An 18572-nucleotide genomic window follows, 5' to 3' on the forward strand; every position below is an offset into this window, starting at 1 on the left:
TTCCGCAATATCGGCTTCGATTCACAGGTAGTATCCTAGATATATCAGTCTGGAGGATGCCCGAAGCCAGCCATATACCGTTCACCCCTTCAGGCAATATGTAGCAATAATATGAAGGGAAGGAAAAAGGTAACTTATGGCAAGAAATGTTTTATTTATTGTAAGCTAAAGGATTGTTATTGGAAGTTGCCACGAACGCTTCATGATTCAACTGCCTGTTCATTGACCTGTAGCAGCTACAAATATGTGCAAGGCTGGCACAGGGGCAGAGGGTGAAGTGGCTGCATTCCAACTACTGCCATCTTTCAATGAGATACTCTCTGAATCACAAGCCTACAAATATGGTGAAAGTTGAGCATTTCTCCTTAATGATATGCTAAAAAGCTTTACATGCAACTCCTTTGCGACAAAGCTAATGTTTGACGATTTCTTACGACACCAACTTAACCAATGCATATCCAAAAGAATTCCTCAGTTCTATGGGCGAAAATAATTGCGCCGCCTCTCTGTGTGATCTAGCTGACCGAAACATATTGTCTATTCATCCCTTTAACAGTCATAACAAAAATCAACGGACGAATACAAAGAGAATATTTCTGTAAGATATATTGTTTTAAACAAGTTCAAACTGCCATCATTGTTTGCAAAATTTGATATGATACTAATCACTAACAATCAAAGTAAAATATGAAGTGGAGACCCATTACGCATGTATAATAGGTTTAGGAAGTGAAGTTACCACGACTTAACATCAATGAAAAGAATCTGCTCTATATGCCTCTGGTAGCGTGTGTGTGTGTGTGTGTATGAAGACAATTCAGAAAGCTATAACCCATCACATTAGTAAGAAATTAACATGAATATTAAGCATTTCAATTAAACTGCCTAAATATTCATCTTTTGTAAAGGCAATAAATATGCTTAAGCTGGCCTCGGTTTGTTTCTCTACAGGGTGTTGACCAGAGCTAATAATACCTACCTAATAACAGGCTATACAACAAAAACAAAAGTGTCTAATTTCCTTGAAATTTATGTTAGGCAGCATCTACAAACAATTAAAACAAACAAAGGAGTTAGATAATAGCGTTGGAATAATGTTAAGAGAAAAGAGTAGGGTTTTCGACCGACCAAAATAAATGTGTACTAGCGACACAAAGCAATGGATCTGCACTAGCACCATTCTTGCAACCTTTAGTTTCGAAACTAAAGAGAAAATCTCGTCGATGGAATATCGGTGGATAAGCAGTAGATGAGGGAAATGACATAGTGAGTGCAAAAACCTTCACATCATTGGATCTTTGTAATTGGGCTCTGTCGAAACAAAATAATCATCAAAGAAATTATACAGATATTCAAAAGTGGGTCTATTTTCTGGTCGTCTGTCCCAGCACTTTTTCATTATATCATATAGTGTATCTGGAGTCTCGAGCCTGTCATGCCGTGGCTTAGGCATCCTATATCCTTGCTCTATCTGTTCTAAGACCTCTCGACCACTCCAACCTGGCAACAATTCAAACAGCATTTGATGCTTATATATACAGTATTTATGTAACTGTTCTAGACAGACTTGTAGAATCACCGCTTATTCGCGCAAATACTGACATAAAGGCACATCATTATATGTGTGTATATGATAGGCTATATGTTGTCACGTAATTGTATATTTCAGCTATTCACACATGGCTAACTATAATTAACATGTTTTTGTCATAGACCCCAACTATTCATACATTATAAACACATTAGTTTGAATGCACTTGTTGCACCCGTGTTTATGTGTGTACAATATGCATTATAAACATATAACATACACAGTGTAGAAAAGTGATACTTGAAACTAATACTAATACACCACTGGCGACATTAATTCTACTTGTACTGCCAAATAATGTTAGGCTAGCAAACCATACCTATTTGAATCCAACAATTCACCAAGAAACACTTTTCTATTAATAGCTAGACAGATAGCAGTTATGTTGAATTTTTTAATGTTTCACAGAAGTTACCAAGCTTGCTACACGTCTCTGATTAATGCTCATTCTTCTGACTTACAGTTCTGCCACTCACAGCCGTCAACAATGTATTCGTGAACAGCTGTCCTTCCATCTCTTGATACTTCCTGATCTCAAGGATACTCTCCCATAAACCACTCTACCAACTCTATTTGCCAAACAACAATGAGAACGCAAAAAGTGGCAAAATAGCGAACTGACGCTCTGGTAGCAGATTAACTACATACCAGGATATGGAACTTTTCCGAAAGTGGTCATTTCATAGAGTAGTACTCCCATGGACCAAACGTCAGACTTAACCGAGAACTTTCGTTCAAATGCTGCCTCTGGGGCTGTCCATTTGATAGGAAACTTTGTGCCTACATATAAAGGTTGGTGAGGTAAATATCACAGAGCAAATGGTATGAGCAATTCTTGGAGCTTAGCTCTGACAGCGGCTTAAAGGACAGGCAGACAATACCAACAGAGAGGCCGAAAGCATCAACAATAATTGCAAAATGATTAGTATTTGGTGGTGCCAAGCTGCTTTATTCTAGTATGTCGGCGTTAATTTACGTGGGATTATGGTGAACTTAACAGCATCTAGAGGACGTTGTCAGTAGGATTAAATCTGCCGGTGCATAGCTTTTCTTGTTAACCATATATACTACCCATTGCATCATCTTGTCCACTCACCAAAAACATTCCCACAATGACTGGTCTAACAGCATGAGAAAATCGTCAGGTCATAAAAAAAGGTAAGATTTGGTGAACATTGCATATAATTTTTGAAATCTGTTTTAGATGGCCTACACATCCCTGACTCTCGTGATTGTGCAAATACCTAAAAGTAGAATGCAAGTTCTTTGGTAAGATACGCATTATCTGATAGCACAAACCTTCTTGAGCAAGATAGACGTCATCATCATCAGCATTATCGTGGTGATCAAGCGCACGAGCGAGGCCAAAGTCAGCAACCTTTACAAGGTGATTGTCACCGACTAGAATATTGGCTGCTCGTAGATCTCGGTGAATAAAATTTTCTTTTTCCAAATACATCATGCCACTCGCGATCTATAATATACATCAATAATTGTACGTGAAACTATAAAAGGTGGAAGCAACCGCATAAGGATGCGATGAGGAAATATAAACGTGTTAGAACATATTTATAGAACACGAAAAGAGATTATAACACGAAATGCAAGTAACTGCTAGACCATGAAATGATGCTGTAATGTATGTATAAACTAGATCATCAAAAAGTTTCAGCTAGCAGCCTTTGTTTCCAAACATTCTGATTTCCATGGCAAATTTTCATCCAAAGAAACACACTGAGATTGCAGAGATTTCAAGAGCGCTCTTGCCGAGTGTACGTGTGAACACTCAACCGAGCCCTTTTACTGTGTAGCACTAAGAGATGCAGAGGTGGAAACAGTCTTGGCAATATCAGCCTTTTCAGACTAGGGCATCAGCATGATGCAAGACCTATGAGAATGCACTTAAAAACCAGACAGGAGAGTCGGTGGTTTTCTTCTGTCCACACCAAGATTATCATGATGCTCAGTCTGCTTTTATACCATCAATTTATGCATACCAATGTGCTTAAAGGTTCAAAACAACAAACTACTTTCTGTGAAAGCATTAACGATATGCTATTAACGTGATTGAATGCAGCATCACATTAATTTCAAAGGCATCTACTTATTCTGGCACCAAAAGTGACATTCCATCTACTCCATTGCTCAGTTGATGGCCTAAAATTAATGTCAATGTTGTTTTTGAGTGGAGGGCTTATTAGAGGCTGACCATCCAACCATAAACTGATGTAAGGCTGTAACTGGCAGTCAGCTGAGGTGTGAGACTGAAAGTCATGAGACCAACAAGAGGAGCGATGCTGTAAGAACGGCGGTGATGGCGCATTTCTGAGGGTAGCAGCATAATCGCCAAGAAGTAGCTTGTGAAGTTGTATACCGCTAAGATAAAGGCTGGCTGCCATAAACAGCCATCAGCATTCTATGAGTGCAAGAAGGCAAGCAGTTTCTGTATAATGGCCCTCTCCAACCATGACCCTCTCCAACCATGACCCTCTAAAGAGAATTGTCATTGATTATTCTTATATCTTCTGGTTTCATATAAAATATTATTAATAATTATCAGATGAAGTTTAATGAAACAGAATTGGAGCTTTCAAAAACGAATTAGGAACAAATCTCAGGACTGGGCAGCTTGATGTACATGTACCCTTTCTGATGATGCAGTGATCATTATTTATTACGTATGAAACATACAGGCATCAACTGCGAGATTTTGAAAAACTAATGGGCATTGTTTAAGCTAAAAATGTATCAGAGAGCAGTCAAGCAAAACTATATGAAGGAAAATAAACTTAAAAACTAAACTGATCACTGTTTGAATATATAACTTATGCTCATCGCTTCATGCCAGGCTAGTAAAACTTGGTATAAACTGCAGCGCAACACAAAGCTATGACAAACCACAGTTTCCCTGTCACATGTCTACTCTAATGCTGTACCATAATGATAGATTCGACATCTAATGCCTAGAATTTAAGATTCGAATTATATTTGTTTGCGAACAGCTAAAATAATTTTTCGCCCGCTGCAAAACAACCACGCCCATAGAAATACTAACGATGATAAAATGGCCAAAAATAAGAATTATCTGAACAAAAAGTCACAAGGATTTGCCAGCTTAAAATGGGTACAAGAGACAATTAGCTGAGACATAGAGGCTTAAACAGGATAAATGCTATGGTGCTCTGTCAAATGGCTTCCACAAATTGTCATCAGCTACATATTAAGACAGTGTGAAACGGGACATGGCTATGGTGTAACTGTGACATACTCAGCAATTAGCTTGGACTCACCGACTGTAAGTATGGTAATTTAACTGGCTTCAGCAATAATAGCAGCGCTAATGACCGCATTGCCAAGATGCTCCCGATTCAGCTGGCTGACTAAAAGCATTGGCCTACTTAAATCATGACACCTGACTGTGTTAGAGAGTCACAGAAAAAAATCTCTTATAGTGTCTCAGTTTTGCTAGAAAAGGCTTCCAATATATACAAACTAATAGGCAATCACTAGCCATTTATGAGATAAATGTTATATCGATAAAGTGGTCTGCGATGAACTAATTCTGTAATTATTTGTTGGTCACTGCACAGGCAAAGAATAGTAGAACTTCATGACAGAAAGGCTATATTAATGGCATGCATTAGTTTTTTTATTTGGACTCAATTTATTTTGGGCTAATTTTTCTCCCGTTGCGAAGAACTCGTTGAAGACTGGCAATCACGACAGCTTTTTGGTACAACTTAGTTGAAAAACTGCTATTCATTGCACCGACTCATTTCCATAAATCGATGGCCCAAATCTTAGCGTTGCCCCATGAAACTTTGTGATGTTAGGTTAAACTTTTATAAAACCAGATGAGCAGAAAGGACACTCAATCAATGCATTATTAGTTTTTGATTTCCAATCTATATAACAAAATATAAAGTTAGACTACCATAGAATTCTATATGAAGTTTATACTGATCTATTAGTTCCATAAACTTCAACAAAGTAGGCTGTATATAAATGATTTTATTTATATACAAACAAAATTATTTATTTTTGTGTATTTTCAATTAAGCGGTATACATGTATTTCAATTATATTTTCCATCAAGTGCAGTTAGGTTAGCTTGCACCGATTGAACATTGATTAAAGAATAACAATCTACAGTTGTTAAGAGATGATAATTAAGCACTACTAAATGGTGCCAAGGACATACTTTTGAAGATTACAACATAATAGACACAAACTTCTAGCGCACTCTCAAATAACAATGCTAGCATCTGGCCTACTTTGTAAATCTGATAACATGCCCTCCTCTACCCTTGTGGCTCATGAATGCACCGATAAATGCTGTGAAATGCTTATTTAAACTGAAATTTTAATATCTACAAATACATCTGGATATTATCTAGAGTTACAAAGTTGACAACTGGAATGGACAATAGACAATATCAGCTTGCTAATACTAATTTTATATCATATTATTTCGGCATCAATAATGAGAAGGTTAGCTTTGCATATGCATGCATGCGCACACTAACTTTTCAGTTAAGCCAGGAATAAATCCATATTTTAGTATTTGGGCCAGATTGAAGAACTCATGTTGCCGATAATCTTCGTGCAAATGAATTTTAATAAACAAGAAAAAATAAAAAACCACAAAAAATATGTAAACCTACCAAAAGAATTTTGGTTGTTTCCTTTATTAACGAATAAATTTGCTTCGGAGACAATGAACTTTGCAACAAATAAATTAATGTAAACATTTAACACTAACCAGAGAGTAAGTTATAAGGCATAACCTTCGGAGACCAGTTATAATCAGTTGAATATTGTTACATTTTACCAACATAACAGTTCCCAAGACCTGATGCTTATCTTTTATGGTAATGTCGCCACTACTCTGAGACATTTATCGCTTTATTAATTATCACATTTGTGTGTCAACTGCATCAGAGTAATGCAGTAATCATCACTGACACGCCAATTTTTAGATCAAAATTTGCAGCTAAACTACTTGGCAATATTTGCAAAAATTTTATTCTGATACGCCTGAAGGGCAGCAGATAAGGCATTTGCGGCATCTTTATATATATTATATAATATATTTATTGTTTCAACCTACAGAATAACAATTCTCTATTATAACGAAGTACAACTAAAGTATTTTAGTTGTAGTTTACAATCCCATACTGCTTTCTACAGCTACATTATTACTGCGCGTTGCATTTATATATTGTAAAAAAGCCATTCGAAGGAATGTGACTCACTATTTTGTAGTCATAGTTTTTATGATTTAAACAATTTTTTTTGCAGAGAATTCACAAAATTCTGCAACACACTTGTTTATGCAATAGTGAATGTATGACATTGCTGGAACCTGAAGAGGCTGCTTCAACACTTACAACAAAATAAATCTTGCATGGCTGTGTGATGCTGTTTGGACATGTGCAAATGTGACACTTTCTCATTGCTACATTGAGATCACCTAGTTGGTTGGCAACAGCAATGCCACAACTTTCCCACATTGCTGTATTGGATAAAAATTTAACCTATTTAAGTTAATTAAACAATGACCTAATTTGATGAGCTGAAAACAGAACCACTGAATGTTAACAGGAAATAGATAACACCAACTGCAAGCATCTGCTATGAATTCACGTATGAACAGTCTTAGCTTACTTGCGCAGCCATGTCCATAAGAGTCGGAAGGCGCAAAGTGAGCCCATCATCATTGCGTAAAAAGTCGAGAAATGCACCATTGGTCATCAGCTCAGTGATGATATATATTGGTTCCATCTCCGTACACACAGCTAGAATTAAGACGAGGTGTCGGTGTTGAAGCTTGTGCATCACCTTGGCTTCGGCTAAGAACTCCTCTTTTGACATTTTACCAGGTTTCAGTGATTTTACTGCTACATCCAGCGCCTTCCATTTGCCTACAAATATTAAGGTTCTGACTACTCCCTAATGCCACTGTAAACAACAAAATATTGATATCCTGAGCAAAAACACGAAACTATGAATAGCGCATTGATAGGAGAACTCGACTGCACAAATCAGTAACAATCCCATCTTATTACATATTTGTGAGAAAGACCATTATCAGAAGGGTAGACAACTAACAAATAGCCACTGCGGTCAGAAGTCGGTGATGAGGACAGAAGAGTAGTTAAATCACTCAGCTACTTATTGTAACACCTGTTGATTACAAAAGCAAGCTCCTAGATATTTTAAGTCAAACCATCTGAAAAGCCATCACCACAATTGATCAATTGCATCAAAAGTAAATGTACATGTATATTTCAAGAAGAGATGCGCATAAATCAATGCAAAAAATATAGTAAGCAAAATTTCCTATTGAGTGACTCCGGTGTCAACCAGATTAAGAGAGCGAACCTACCACTCCAAACTTCCCCAAAGTGTCCTGCTCCAAGCTTCTTTATTAGTTTGATTCCCTTCCGGTTAATCTCCAGCTCACGGAATGCTACTACTGGACGCTCTTTAGGGCATGCCAAACCTAGCTTGCAGCATAGTCCATCGCTATATTCTGAAAATTAACAAACGCATCTACATTTGCCAAGAAAAAACTATGCTTTCATGAATCAATAGTAGACAACTGCCATCCCTATTTTCTTGTGGCACTTTGATTCTAAACAATGTACTGCGGTATTAGAACCAATTTATTAACAGAACAACCATACTTGCCAAGTAGTTGAGAAAAAAAAGCGTGAGATTGACGGTAAATGTAGTAGTTGAATCTGAAGCCTAGATTTATTTGTGAAGTTTTTTTCTTCATTGGTACCTACATAGGAGTCCCTTCCACGATTTTATCCAATGTTCAGGTACTCTACTGTCAATGTGAGGTCATGGTCGTTTGCCAACGATATGTCACAACTCCATGTATAATCTTTGTTTATTGATGAAAAACTGTAGAGCAAATCATTAGACATCAATGTTGCTAAATCTAAATAGCCCAGGTTTTATGGCAAACATACGGTTTAATAGCGGTCTGTTTCATTGTTGCTAACTTTGTATGATGATGAGGGCTCACAACTAGTAAACAAAGGAAACACGACAAGTAAAAAAATTAAACCACTACTTTTATTGAAAAAGCTGGAGGAAAACGGGAGATTTTGTGCAAAAGGGAACCGACTTAAAATACTGGAGGGGCCGGCCAAACCGGGAGACTTGGCAAATATGAGAACAGTAATAAAACAAAAAAAATTTCTAGGAAAATGTTCTAGGAACATAAACTTAGCCTTTATACGTAAACCTTTATACGTAAACCTTTATACGTAAACCTTTATACGTAAACCTTTATACGTAAACCTTTATACGTAAACCTTTATACGTAAACCTTTATACGTAAACCTTTATACGTAAACCTTTATACGTAAACCTTTATACGTAAACCTTTATACGTAAACCTTTATACGTAAACCTTTATACGTAAACCTTTATACGTAAACCTTTATACGTAAACCTTTATACGTAAACCTTTATACGTAAACCTTTATACGTAAACCTTTATACGTAAACCTTTATACGTAAACCTTTATACGTAAACCTTTATACGTAAACCTTTATACGTAAACCTTTATACGTAAACCTTTATACGTAAACCTTTATACGTAAACCTACATCTAAACCTCTCAACTTAAAGATAAGCAAGACTGTTAAGCTGTTGAAGTTCTACAGAAACCGCATGAATAGGCTACACACAGCCTCACCAGCCGTAATAGCGACAAGCTTCAAGTTTAACATAGATACAGCTAAACTAGACAGTCTCATCATTAGCCCGATAGCTGAGAGAATAGCTACATGTAGAAGCTAAAAGAGATTTTGCACCATCAATGCAGACCAAAGCTGTTTTGATTCGAAAAACATAGATTACCGAAGCAAACTGTTTTTAACTATTAAACTGTCAAGCTATTATTTTCACATAAAACAGTACTAAGAGTTTCTCTGTATTTCAGTTAGGCCACTACAAAGGTTTTGTAAAACGATTCAGCTTTGGGACAGAACCTTTTCACAGAACTTTTGCAAACTAGAGTACAATCTTTACTATAATAAGAGCCGTGTTCGTCCGTCTGAAGCCACACTAAAAACGTCACGAAAAAGATTGCATGAGAATCGAAACCGGGGCATCTTATTCAAAAGCAACTACCACTATATCACTCAATCACATTACTGCCTTACTGGACAATCACACACATATTTATTACTCATGACGATCTCTCACAGTGCACGGCACTGTCAAGCTGTCGCGGCACTGTCAAGCTGTCGCGGCACTGTCAAGCTGTCACGACACTGTCAAGCTGTCATGACACTGTCAAGCTGTCACGACACTGTCAAGCTGTCACGGCACTGTCAAGCTGTCACGGCACTGTCAAGCTGTCACGGCACTGTCAAGCGTACTAGTTATAGTACTAGTGATAATAATGATTCTAAAATTTAAGTTATGCTATGAGTTGCTTCCTTACCTTTGTAATGATTCACTAATTGGACGACACCTGCAAATGTTCTCTTTGGCGCAATAAAACAACCGCCGCGATCCATTGTTCGGATCTTGTAATGTTTCACAGTAAAATCGTTTGTCCGCTGATCAAAATCTCGAATAGAGAGTGCCAAGCTGGATCCATCTACGAATGGAAAAGGACACGTGCAACGAACGCTATCTATAAAGTTTTGTTGCTTAACATGTAAAAAGATTTTCTGGTTGTAATAATAGTGGATGGAATGTAAGAAGTTGTCACCCTAAACAAAGTGTATAGCGAGATTACAACTCCTAAATTTAAACAAAAACAATCAGCGCATTGAGAACTGAAGTTCTTATAAAACAGGAAAAGCGTTACAAAGCGTGTTTTAAAATGTGTTCCTTATGCTAAATAATGCATCACAGCACAAACTTCTTGACAGCATGTAATCACATGACATATCCTCACAGATGGCAGATGATAAAAAATTTACGTATAAATGTTGATGATAGTTTCTAGGATAGTGCTGAACCACTTAAAGACTGTAGATTGTAGAATATTGTACTTAAAATATCTATATTTCAGTTGATCATGAGATTTTGTTACGGATACACCTGATTAGCACCTTGTTTTAGCAATTTGGTAGCGTTCATTCTATGGAAATCCTTAATCAGTGTTTAAAAACATACTTTGGAAAATGGAAATCATCAGTAAGCAGATTAGCAATCTGGAGAAAAGCAAAAAAATAATTTTGGTGATGTGCTGTAAAGTTATTTCAACTGGGCAATCTATAAAACCCAATTTTCGATGTAGTAAGTTTAATTCCTTTACTTAAGAAGAAACATTAGCCCGCTCAAACAAAACAGAAAATAAGATGAGAGCAACACAATAGAGCAAAAATACATTCAGTTTAACTTAAGTAATTTATGTACCTGATGCGCAGCGTACCAGAAAAGTGCCCTGCGGGTTTCCAGGCAACATTAATTCTTTGTCAGCTTCTCGTCGATCCATCTCAAAAAACCAGCTAAAACATCATTTTATTAACGAACACTGATAAAACAAAAATATTAAAAAGTTTCACATATTGATGTTGAGCAGTAGTTATGATACTGGAGAGTAAAGCTAAACTAAAATTAAATTGACATGGTGCCAATTGAGACATCACTTGCAGCAGGTCGTCAACCATAAACACACAGCTAAAGCTTGTAAATCACTACAAGAGATGCCGCAGCTAACCTTGCAATTGAAGTTGTTAAAAAATTAAAAACATTCTGTTTGAATACATTGAATCTGTGCATGAAAAACAGAAATGTGGTTACTTTTGCAATTTGAAACATTTCCATTTTGATTTTATTGTTAGGATAACAGCATAAGCAAACAAAAAGTATGTATGTGGCGGATTTGCTAAATAATGCATCTTAAAAGATCTACATCTAAACACATTATATATCATACAATCCTTGGGCAATATCAAGATTATAAAATGCCTTCCTTGTATAACTTCTTCAAACATCATTAAAATAGACAGGGAATATAAAGACAACTTACTCATAGCTTTTAAGGTTTTCTGCGTTGTCCTCAACAACAAAGTTTCTCGGAATGTAGCCTTCATCCTTTGTTATCGTATTTTTTGCAAACCACCAATCTTGGTTTTCACTTCAAAATATTCATTTAATCTTGAATAACTTTACTAGCACAACAGATCTCATACGAGGCTAATATTTCGGCAATGTTTCCAGTTATTTAAATATTGTTATTCTACAAATAAGAAAAATTGAATGACCAAAGATGGCCAAAGTCTATTTACTTCAATAACCTCAACAGCAGCAAAAAACTCTTGGTTAATCCACATGGTCATTACATTAATCATTCAAATATGAATAATGATTTACATTTATTGTCTGGTACAAAACATTTTATCAAAACTGCTGAATTTTCAAACAGTTATATTTTGTGTCTCACGGGCAACGTTGCATGTAACGTGAATTTATCAGCTCACCAATCACCAATCAACATCATCCGATCACCCTTCTTAAATGCAAGGTCTTCATCTGTTTGAGGTTCATAGTCAAACAGAGCTTTCACAACCTTCGTTTCTAAAATTGATCCAGCTTTTGTAAAATGGTAATACAAATTGCTACATTACCAAAGCTTTTCTACTTTCTAGAGGTGTGATTCTTTTGCTACGTAGCCAACCATTTAATCCACTGACAAAAAGAATGCCAAATAACACAATCATCTAAAACAATGTATGGCTAACGTTGTTCATGGCAAAGTGCTGTAAAGATAACAACAATTCTAGCAGCCCGCTATTAGCAAGTCGCAACTCAGTAGGAAAACAAGCCCGGCCATTTGAAGATAATGAAGAAAGATAATGCTTATAAATTCATCAATAAATAAGGAGCAAATGAGAAGGAATAACTTAACAAGAACAAAGAACGTTTTTTATTGGTCCAGGTCTTTCTGGCGCAGACTTTGGTGCAAGAGGTTTTGGCTCAGACTTTTTGGCCCAAGACTTAGCACTGCTATTTTTACACCGAAAAAATTATTTACGCTTAAATACAGTAAATAACACAACGATAATGAAAAAAAATTACAAAAAACCTTTTATTCATGAAATTTCGCACATAGCTTTTTCTTTGAAATACATAAAAACAAACTACAATTTACGTTTTTTCGTTCACATAGCCAAAGTTTGATTGAAGGATCTAATGGACCACACCTGTCAAATACATAAATGTAGCCGTCATGTACAAATTTTTCTCTTCCACTCTCACTTAAAACTTCTTGAGCCATAAGTTAAAATGGTGAGGATGAATAAATTTTCAACTTTTAACCGGCGCAAGAAATCGTCCCGCCAAACAGTCCTGCGCCAAAAAGCCCCATTCTGTTTGTTATTTAAGCCTTATTGCACAACCTCCCTAAAGCAAATAATTAGCAACATGTCATGAGATCATAACTATTGAAAGATTTATAACTGCTTTTCAGACCTGTTGGCTGCCCAAAGTGGAATAAGAGTAGGGGAAGACAACTATTGAGAAGGCTAATTACACAGAGTGCATGAGAAGATGAACAAAGCAAATATGAATGAGCAAGAACAAACAGAGAGAAGCAACATTTAGAGACCATAAATGAAGTCAAATGAAGTAATGACATGGACAGTCGCACCTCGAGATGTGTTAGCTGGACGAGGCAAGAGAGGAGATTTTTGTTTTTGTATGTATGGACTTTGAGGGACCCTATGAGTGAGATGACTCGGGTTATATCCACCACCATAGAGAGCAAATTGATTTGGATTACTCATTCGTTGGCCTGCTTGTAAAGTAGAGACTTGCTGGCCTTGAGGATTGCCAAACTGGGCTGTTCTAGTTCCCGCTTGCTGAAGGTTGTCAGCCTTTTCATTCTTTACACAAGAATTTCCCATCAATGAGCCTAATAGCAAACTAACATAATTGGGCATTAATTATAAAAATTGAGCAGATAAAATATAAATACAAGATTTGCAAAATATAGCCTCATTTTAACCAACAGGGAAGGCTATTAAAATCTCAGGTTCGACGATTTATATTTATACTATGTTGTGTTTACATTTAGAGTTCCACGAAGTTGTGAAAAAGCAGTAATCCAGTAACACCATTTTGCAACATAAAATAATCAAAAGGTAACTACTACGATAATGCTGTTGATATTCCTGAAAAAAGATTTAATCAGCAGTCTTTAAGCAGTTATAGGCAAAAACAATCAAACTACAAAAAACAGTAAACAAATAGCTGCTTCAAAATTGACTTATACTATTTTTAGAGAGAAAACGCAAATTTTGAATTTTGAATCATTTATCAATAAGCTGCGATATATGGGACCAATTATACTACAGACAATTATAGTATGGCTAACTAGTGTGTAATTGTTTCCAGCATTAGTGTAAATCATTCTTAATTAATCAAGAGTTGAATTCTGACAGCCATGCTATACTTTTTCTTCCACAATATTACTTGCCAATGTCTACTGTTACGTCCTGTCATTTCTTAATGTATAACGTTTTTGTAAATATAGATTCTATTGATTTGTTTTAACTCGTTATGCAGTTCTTTTAATTTGCAGCCTTCAAAATCATAAAAGAGTTTTTTGTAAACATTAGTGAATTCAGTTGAGATCATTTGAAATCTAATCTTATATCTAAATATCTACCTGGTCACGACTGTGATGTCTGGTTATTTCTCCACTGTTTAGCCTTTCATCATGTTAATATAAATGTTTTCCTTTTACTGCCATTCTTACTAGTTCTTCATTTAAAGTGAGTCAGCAAGTTTTAGAAGCTTATTTATGCTTTTGATTTTTCATGTTTTCGGCCGATACTCTAGATTTAGAAAAGCTCTCCATTTGCTGCTCTAAAACTTCATTTTAATACTTTTTGAGTTCCATTAATAGCGTTTTCCTTTCATAATTTTGTTCGGATTCCGAAATCCCCAGAAAAATGTAATTAAAATCATAATAACCAAATAGAGACCTACACATGTAAATTATTTATGGACATGCAACGCATATCTTAGACACAAGTATTTACCATCAAAATTTTTATGTCAACTGTCTAAGTTCATTCACTCAGCCATTTATATTGCCAGTTCAACTGTCTTTTTAGTTTCTTTAATTATCCAGGGTAGAATTGACCTATTCAGACAAAATTTCAAATCATCAGGATCTGATTTGTCTTTCAAAAATTAGCTTAAAAGTGGTGTTAAACAAAGATAACTACAGGTACTAAATGAGCCAGCTCTAAAAGGTTACTAGTTACGACTGGTCATAAGATATACTTACTGCCAAATTGCTACGAGTACCTATCAAATAAGTGAGTGTGTATGCAGTGAGAGGTTATAAGTAGAATCTTTGTCACCCACAGGAAGCATGACAAACACCTGTAAAATTAACATGCACAATAAATATATAGTGAATCTTTACTATAGTACAACCATGTCTGTCCGTCTGCAGTTGCGCTCAGGGTTTGAAAAAATGATTGTATCCTATGGGATTTGAAGTCTTGACTTTCAGCATGGTAGAACAACTGCATCAGCCAACTACCCACTGGTACTACAGGGGTAATATGTACATTTCAGAATAGCTGTACGAATTATTACATCTGACGATCTCCCATGGCACACTAAACTGCCAAGGTATTAGTTATAATAATTAGAAAAAAGTACTATATCTTTGAGATGCATGGGATAACAACTATATCAAAAGTGTGCAAACAATTATACGAGAAGTATTACAAGTGACATTATTCCTATCGATACTAATACCGATAATAATGAAATGACCTTGGAAAAACAATATTAAACTTGCAATTTTATGTTGGCAAGCTCTTAGTCTAACACTTGACAAATTTTCAGGAAAACACACAGTGAGCTTTACTTTCTTGTTCAAAAGTCAATAATCAGCTAGACACATGAAGACGCTATGATGAAAACGTTGCAGTCTCGAATAGTTAAATTTTCCTAAAAGCTTGTATGCACAACTTGCTGAGATTATGAAGAACAGAAAGCTGTTAAAGTTTTTTGCTATGGAAAAGCTAAAGGTTTAATATTTCCTGCTGCTGCCCAGTTGCTGTCAAGACTATAACATCACAAACCAGTGAAAACAAACTATCTAATTAAGTAAAATTGATTTTAATAATAAAATCTATGTTGTTTTAAATCCAATGTTTCCATAATAGCCTTACATTATTAAATGCTTTTTAAAGTTTAATACTTTTTGGAAAATTTCGTCTTCTTTCGTTCTGCAAAAAATTGTTGATTGGTTAATTATTTGATAACATTCAAATAATAAAGAAATAAATAAAAAAAGTAATTGAGCAAATCAGTTGTGGAGTCGCGGTTTTATTTTTGAGATTAAAACAGTATTGGTTCAACACCCAACACGTACAAAACAACGCAGGCCTATTTAGTGCCCTAATCAGATGCTAGCCTTTGTACTAGCATCAGATGCTAGCCTGTGCACACTTTGTATGACATACTTGATCGTAAGATTACATGGATTACTAGAACTGCAAACGAGTTGGGTGAAAATGAATTGACTTCTATTCTGTTAGCAAATAAAATTGACTGAATAACAAATTTCATAGATATTTGAGTGTTAGTATTAGACCACCAAAAAAACTTTTCATGAAAGAACAGTGCAACCATATACACAAAACTTCAAGCATATTCCAGGACATCTACACATCTCCTATATAAATAAGCTTACTTGTCTATAATTCTATCGTATTAATTTAAGGAAAAAAATCTTAACTTTTTCTAAAGCAGATGAGGTTTGTGTTCCGCTGTGGGACAAAGGCCACCGCCAGTATTATAGGCCTTCTTATTCATAGACATCGATGATGGTTGGAAGAACATGTTTTTAAAAATGACATCACCACAAACTTATGCATGGTATGTCTGAATTATAGACACCTAATGAACAAAATGGCTAATTTGAACCTTTAATCTATATTCGCTTTATGGATATAATGCCTAATGATAAAAAAATAGCAACTGCATATCAAAATCAAAATGTCATTTTAGAGAAATCAGTAAACAAAAATATGTTCACCGAAAGAGAATAAAATTCTAGAGCCATTCATGTTTTGAGTTTTGCTTTGGAAATTCCTCCTATATACTATAATCTTTGTAGGATTTATAAGTGATGTATTATACTGGTGTATACAAATGTATAAATGTATGAAATGTCTGTAATGGGAAAGGCTCATCTTTATGACTTACATCAACTCGTTTTGGCAGATATGAAATTGTTAACATGTTTTGAAGAAACAAAAATTGTTTAGAATGATAAAAATCGTGTTAATTAGTTATCACCAAACTGATTTTTTTACTTCGCATCTAAAAATAATGAGTAGTTAGTAATTGACTCACAGTCCCAACATCGACAAGTCCGAACCTAGACAAGTCCCGATCTCGACAGAGGTTGGTCCGAATCTAGACAAAGGTTGGTCCGAACATCGACAAAGGCTGAAGCAGTTTTACAATAATTTAATCTTCAACAAATAATAAATGTCTTTTTGCAGTTCTATCCTCACTTCAAAAAATAAAAATCAAAGCTACTTACTGAAGTTTTGATTTCAAATAAAACATTTTGCTAGCATAACAGTCAACCGTATTTATGATTGTTACTTGTTTTAGCATTCGTTCTATACTTAGGTTGGGAAAAATATTGTTAGGCCTACATAAGCTGGGGATTGCTGCATCAAATGGATCACAAGATATTTTTGCGCAAATAAATCTTTTACATATAAATCGCTCATTTACAATGAAAACAGTAGCTGGTAAAATAGTACAACTGCTGTCGAGATTGGGCCAACCGTTGTCGATATACAAGCTCGTCGAGTTTCAAACCAGTCGAGGTTCGGACTATAAACCACTCACGTCAGGTGACACTGACCAATCGATCATGCAGTAAACTCTGGTCATATATAAAGCGAGCAGGAAATACAAAATGTAAAAGACATATAAAAGCCTTATAAATAACAAATCTAGCCATGCTACTTTACGCTCTTCATTGACTCGGTCAGTACAATGAAACAAGAAATTCACAAGCACTAATTAATCATTGGATAATCTCAAAATGATGCCTGACAGCATACGTATATATCTTTCGATAGGTACGCCCAGCAACTGTTTCTCTAAGAGTATAGTGCTTTATTAACATTCAGTTGTATTAAAAAAAATCGGTTATAGCAACGCACTCACTGCATATGAAATTACAGAACAACCTAAACTCGTCTTAAAATAAATGTGATTTGAGACACTCATATGGAATGAAAACTACTACGTAAAATTAACTAGTTGAAAATATTTTTACCAACTGTGCAAGTGTGTCAACAATTTGACATTGACTTCAGATATGTACACATTTCCTATCCAGGCATCGATCACGTCTTGAAGTATAAATTATTTGCATAAAAGCTAAAATAACGCTAAAGGGGAAGTAAAAATACAGCGCAGATCATGGAGTATTCTAGCCCGAGAGAACAGTAAACAATCGCACCCCATATACACCATTATTAATTTTGCTGAATACAGTAAATAAGATACTACATCTATGAATACTTATCTGACTTTTTAGAGTGCAACGAGAAGAAGTAGGAGTTGTCTGTTTTAGCAACATTCAAGTGCTAATCTCTATTTCCAAGGAAGTTATTTTACAACAAGAGAAGACAATTCATTTTATTAGAACTGAGGATCTCCCCGTCGCATTGCTACGCAGTTTGATTGGTCTACCAAAAATGACGACAATGTTGCGCATGAACTAGAGCTCTTGGACATTTGCTATAATTATGTTACTTATGGAAGACCGTGCGCTATTTGCGATTTGCCAATAGTAAATTTAGTTGATTATGGTATACGTACTACGTCATTAGGCTAATTTCATACCTGAAGCTTAGCCACTCCAGCCTTTAGCTTAATCCTGTGTCCAAACGGCAAATCCTTTAACAGGATTTCTAGGTCATTTGCTGAAACAAGCCT

General features: G+C 35.5%; 1 protein-coding gene across 5 annotated transcripts; it reads right to left on the bottom strand.

Moving 5' to 3' along the window:
- Positions 1-588: 588 nt before the first annotated feature.
- Positions 589-18060, bottom strand: LOC137396358 (tyrosine-protein kinase Yes-like). 5 transcript variants are annotated; one of them, XM_068082599.1, is made up of 12 exons: positions 17908-18060; positions 14872-14969; positions 13357-13488; positions 12056-12152; positions 11605-11712; positions 10989-11080; positions 10063-10221; positions 7980-8126; positions 7259-7515; positions 2891-3065; positions 2240-2371; positions 589-1500 (listed from the first exon to the last, which is right to left on the bottom strand). In XM_068082599.1, the coding sequence occupies exons 3-12, from the start codon at positions 13478-13480 to the stop codon at positions 1283-1285; spliced, it is 1509 nt and encodes a 502-aa protein (XP_067938700.1). In that variant the 5' UTR covers positions 13481-13488; positions 14872-14969; positions 17908-18060; the 3' UTR covers positions 589-1282. The 5 variants fall into 5 exon arrangements, with proteins under 5 accessions (XP_067938700.1, XP_067938733.1, XP_067938709.1 ...); XM_068082632.1 differs by having other exon boundaries at positions 589-1493; positions 2233-2371; XM_068082608.1 differs by having other exon boundaries at positions 13357-13499.
- Between the last annotated feature and the right edge of the window lie 512 nt (positions 18061-18572).

Source organism: Watersipora subatra, chromosome 1, assembly GCF_963576615.1.
Source record: "Watersipora subatra chromosome 1, tzWatSuba1.1, whole genome shotgun sequence".
Classification (NCBI taxonomy): domain Eukaryota; kingdom Metazoa; phylum Bryozoa; class Gymnolaemata; order Cheilostomatida; family Watersiporidae; genus Watersipora; species Watersipora subatra.

What these genes read in the sequence shown, in the direction of transcription:
- LOC137396358 (XM_068082599.1), bottom strand. Translation starts at nt 13,480, where the DNA reads ATGGGAAATTCTTGTGTAAAGAATGAAAAGGCTGACAACCTTCAGCAA. An exon ending in ATTAGTGAATCATTACAAAG is followed by an intron (nt 8,127 to 10,062) that starts GTAAGGAAGCAA and finishes GTTAATTTTCAG; the next exon opens with AATATAGCGATGGACTATGC. An exon ending in TTATGGACATGGCTGCGCAA is followed by an intron (nt 3,066 to 7,258) that starts GTAAGCTAAGAC and finishes TGTATATTATAG; the next exon opens with ATCGCGAGTGGCATGATGTA.